Here is a 5,018-nt window from a genome sequence, read left to right as displayed (position 1 = left end):
ATATATATATATATATATATATATATATATATATAGTAGTGTAGTAAATTTTAATGTGAATGTTAAACTTGTGATTGTTCATATATTCATTGATAAATAATGTCATAAAGTTGTACATACAAAATTTTAAAGTGAATATTAATGTGTGATTGTTCATATATTTGTTGATGAATAATGTCATAACGTTGTATATAGAAAATTCATAGCAGAATAGTAACATAAAGTAGTGTTCTCACATTCTCACTTTATTTAGTGTTCGCATTTGAACATAACCTATATATATATATATATATATATATATATATATATATATATATATATATATATATATATATATATATATATATATATATATATATATATATATAGAGAGAGAGAGAGAGAGAGAGAGAGAGAGAGAGAGAGAGAGAGAGAGAGAAAGAGAGAGAGAGAGAGGGAGGATCATTTGAGAATTTAAAGTTTCCCGAAAACCCGAGAACTAAAAGTGGACAGTAAGATTAAAAAAACTAAAGACTAAGATTAAAGATGTCATTTTTGTAACTATTAACAATTGTAATGGATATTTGGTTTTAAAAAACAAATTAGAAGGATAATTTAGGTATAAGAAAAAAATAATTCCTACAAATTAAATTAGTTAATCATTTCTCTCTCTCATACACACACAATTTCTCTCTAATCACAGTTTCTCAGACTTCAGACGCCGTCTCTTCCGTCTCCACCTCTCGTTCTCTCAACATCGCTGGCAATCGATCTCTGCATCATCTCCGATGGACGATTTGCATCTCGGCCTTAAATCCAACAATCGGTTCGAAAATCGATTGAATTACTGATCTCTCAATCCCAATCTGGGTCCACAATCTACCCTAATCCACAGCTCACACGATGAAGATTGACAATCGACCACAATCATTGTCGATTTCAAAAATAATCACTACATATTTCAACTGGAGGCAAGCAATCGAAGTTAATCCTTCTTCATAGTGTCGTAACCCAAGAGCTTGTTACACATTCAGATGAACTGAATCTTTGTTTTCTTCTTTTCCACCGTTCATGGCGGCAGATCTCACTTTCAGGTAATGCTTCACTTGCATTCTCGTTTTCACTTTATCGATTATTGTTTTCATTAGTTCATCTTCTTCATTGTTATTTGTTCGTGGAAAAAGAGAAGAGTTTGGCAACTTGTACTTTCATGGGAAGGTATGACTGGTCACCGGTGTATTATTAGAGCTCTCACCTACCCGTCCTGTCTCTGAAAACCCCAAATCCCAAACCAAACCCACCTTCTTCGACTAGTTCAATTCTAGTCAAGGAGAACCAGGAGCATCTCTCTGGCCGGAGAAAATGGCCTCACCGTCACAGAGCAACTTGTTCGTGGTACGCCCGATGGAGTCTCCGGCGACCGTAGCTCCTCGATTTACGGTGGCGATCACATTCAATTCACACAGCGGAGCAGCAGGTTCCGAAAATGTTTCTAAATTGAGCATTAAAAGAAGTGGTAGAAGAAGTAAGTTAGTTTTGGTGTCTTCACTGGGTAATCACAGCAACAGTAGCACCGATAGCGATGGTAATAGTAATAACAAGGGCAAGGCGACATCATCAGTGCCTAGCTCGAATTATGTCGTACCCTTGGACAATCCCTCCTACTCATGCATCACTCGTCCCGTAGATGAGATTCTTCGAGACCTCAATAAGCGGATCCCTAATAACATCATCGTTAAATATCCGGATAGTATCCAAGCGACGTCCATCCCCTGGTAAATTTCAGTACACTCACTCAAACTCTCTCCAAGCACCAATTTTTGTATATGTCTTCCCCTCTCTTCATTTAATTTGATTTTTTTTTGGTGATCTGAAAATGTATTATAGGTACCATTCCAACAGGATGTTGAGTTTCTATGCTCCAGGTGCTTTTCTTGAACATTGCATTTCCTTTTTCAGGAAATATGTGTTAGTTTCCCAATTTCAATTCTCATTTATAAACCTACCTGGTAGCCAATTTTGATATAATGAATATTTCTATTTTGTAATAATAATTATTTATGCAGGTGTTAGAATTGCTTGAAATAATCCAGTTTAGGTCTCTAGATACAACAATGAAGCATTCCAAGTTTCTTTCTCACACAAAATTTAGACCGGTGGTACAATCCAACTTTTACTTTTTACACCCAAAACATATTTTTACTATAATAAAATCATGATTATTTGAAGAAATTCCTTTTTTGTAGGCTGATGATATTCTAAATGTTGTATTATTATGAAACAAAAATCCAAGTTTTTTTCAAAAAAAAAACTTGGATTTTGTAATTTCAGTTGGAGTTGTAAGAACCATTTTTAAAGTTACTGTAGCAAATCATGCCTGTAAAGTAAGCTTTTCCATAGTTTCAATATGAATTTAGAAAATTACATAGTTTCAATCATGTGATTCACATATCAATTATATGTGATTCCCATGTAAATCACATATGAATTACATGTGATTCACATGTAAATCACATATGAATTACATGTGATTCCTTGTAAATCACATGTAATTCATATATGAATTACATGTGATTCACATGTATATCACATGTAATTCACAAGTGAATCACATATGAAATATGAATTACATGTGATTCACACATAAAGCACATGTGACTTACATATAAATGTAATTCACAAATGAATCAAATATGAATTACATGTGATTCACATATAAATCGCATGTGATTCACATATAAATCACATGTAATTCACATATAAATCACATGTAATTCATATGTAAATCACGAGTGAATCACATATGAATTACGTCTATATGCACACATGCATTTTGTGTGAGTGCTCTTTGTTTTTATTTTCTTGTGAATTTCACATTTAAATCTTAAAAGATACAATCACATGTGAATAACGAACTTGCAAAACGGATCTGTTTATCATAAAGAGATTCGTTGTTCCTAACCTACTTCACCTTAATTGTTATTTGAACAAGTAAAAGTTATGTCTTGGTCCGAGTGGGGATAACATTTCTCTCCTGCATGTCCATGGAGTTTTGAAAAATCCAAACATCTCAGAGATAGATAGAGACGTTGGAATTTATCGAACGAACCGCAATCCTTCGTATACGTCAGGAATCCATTGATGAGAAGGGGGCAGGGGAAAGCTTGAACCCAATTCCTAAAATGATGAATATGAGCGCAATTGAAATTCCTAAGGAGTTATGCATTTGTGTATTGATAAGACCATTCACTATTTCTTAAAGCTTGATCTCTCCCCCGGATGAACCATATAGCCACATTATATAATCGCATATCAATCTTATATGATATATACATATGTATTTTTGTGAAGGTTCTTGCATTAATCATTTTTTTTTATTTTCTTGTAGATCTGAAAGTATTTGTGGAAAATTTGAAGATGTAAAAAGTAAAATTGAAGAAAATATGAAAATCTTGATATGAAGAAATGATAACACTGAATATTTGTAGTTTTTTATTTTTTTTATATATTTTATTGTGTATCGAATAAAATACTTGTACTATTATTTTTATAGATTGATTAATAAAAATAAGATTATTTTATGATTTACTTACGAATATTATAATATAAGAAATATGTATATGTAGCGATAATTAATAAATTTGGAGTTTTTTTATAAAAAAAATTGTAGTTTTTTTACAAATAATGTAGTTTTTAAAAAAAAACAATGCAGTTTTTTTTAAAAAAAAATTGCAGTTTTCTTTTACAAAAATTGTAGTTTTTTTTTTTTTTTTTTTTTGAAAAAAATATAGTTTTTTTTAAAAAAATTACAGTTTTTTTGAAAAAAAAAATGCAGTTTTTTTTCAAAGAATTGCAGTTTTTTTTAATAAATTGTTGTTTTTTAAAGAATTTAATTTTTTTCAATTTTTTTTTAATTAATGTTTTCTGAAAAAATTAAAAAATTTCCATTAAAAAAAATTCAAAATTATTTTTAAAAAATATATATCCGAAATTTGGTTTATTATGTTAATTTTGTTCAATAACACAAAAAAAAAATAAACAATACATGAGATCGGTAAGATTACAATTATGCCCTTAATAATTTAATTTTAATCTAACGCTCCACCTTTAGCTATCAGGTTTTTGGGAAACTATGAGTTCTCAACCGATCTCACCATATATATATATATATATATATATATATATATATATATATATATATATATATATATATAAAGGTGGAGCGTTAGATTAAAATTAAATTATTAAGGGCATGATTGTAATCTTACCGATCTCATGTATTTTTTATTTTTTTTTTGTGTTATTGAACAAAATTAACATAATAAACCAAATTTCGGATATATATTTTTTTAAAATAATTTTGAATTTTTTTAATGGAAATTTTTTAATTTTTTCAAAAAACATTAATTAAAAAAAAATTGAAAAAAATTAAATTCTTTAAAATATATATATATATATATATATATATATATATATATATATATATATATATATATATATATATATATATATATATATATATCCGCCTTCAAAATTATATTGTTGAGTATACCATTGTTATATCATGCAATAGAAATGATTATGGGTATTGATATATTTTGTTCATTTATCTAGAAGTTATAGATTTTTTTATTGGAAAACGGTAAATATATTAAATAACATGCCTACATCAAGATGATGCGGACATTAATTACAACGAGAAGTTATAGATGATCTCGACAAATTATAAGTCAATATATGATAATGCATGCTAAGGAAGCACACCCTTACCTTTTTATCTCAATTAGTATCTTTATTCTAATAAAAGAATTGTTTTAATCTCATTTTGATATGTGTCATCCTATTAAACCTCCTAATTAATGCATATTTTATTTTATTTTTGTCATGTGCCACCCTATTATTCTTCATTATTAATGCATGTCATTTATCAACCTATTAATTCTTAATTTTAAATTTTAATTTTCCCACTCTAATTACATTAATTTAATTACATTAGAATAAAAATTAAATTAAAATTAATACAAATTATAAAATGATAT

General features: G+C 28.4%; 1 protein-coding gene across 7 annotated transcripts; it reads left to right on the top strand.

Moving 5' to 3' along the window:
* The first annotated feature begins 630 nt into the window (after positions 1-630).
* LOC111913143 (uncharacterized) lies at positions 631-3,571 on the top strand. Of its 7 annotated transcripts, none has more exons than XR_008226338.1 (5): positions 631-1,073; positions 1,164-1,754; positions 1,867-1,947; positions 2,046-2,138; positions 3,368-3,571. XR_008226338.1 is itself a non-coding variant. In XM_042898105.2 (4 exons), the coding sequence occupies exons 2-4, from the start codon at positions 1,342-1,344 to the stop codon at positions 3,400-3,402; spliced, it is 486 nt and encodes a 161-aa protein (XP_042754039.1). In that variant the 5' UTR covers positions 631-1,073; positions 1,164-1,341; the 3' UTR covers positions 3,403-3,571. The 7 variants fall into 7 exon arrangements, 4 of the variants coding, with proteins under 4 accessions (XP_042754039.1, XP_042754038.1, XP_023764638.1 ...); XR_008226339.1 differs by having other exon boundaries at positions 633-1,073; positions 1,867-1,904; XR_006186837.2 differs by lacking the exon at positions 3,368-3,571 and adding an exon at positions 2,226-3,356 and having other exon boundaries at positions 633-1,073; positions 1,867-1,904.
* Positions 3,572-5,018: the final 1,447 nt, after the last annotated feature.

The sequence above is a fragment of the Lactuca sativa genome, chromosome 9, assembly GCF_002870075.4.
Source record: "Lactuca sativa cultivar Salinas chromosome 9, Lsat_Salinas_v11, whole genome shotgun sequence".
NCBI lineage: Eukaryota > Viridiplantae > Streptophyta > Magnoliopsida > Asterales > Asteraceae > Lactuca > Lactuca sativa.
This window is presented reverse-complemented; position numbering and strand designations above follow the sequence as displayed.

Bases quoted from the DNA above. Each gene is read 5' to 3' on its own strand.
- LOC111913143 (XM_023908870.3), top strand. From the start codon at position 1,342: ATGGCCTCACCGTCACAGAGCAACTTGTTCGTGGTACGCCCGATGGAG. The intron at 1,755-1,866 runs GTAAATTTCAGT...AATGTATTATAG, and splicing joins CAAGCGACGTCCATCCCCTG to GTACCATTCCAACAGGATGT.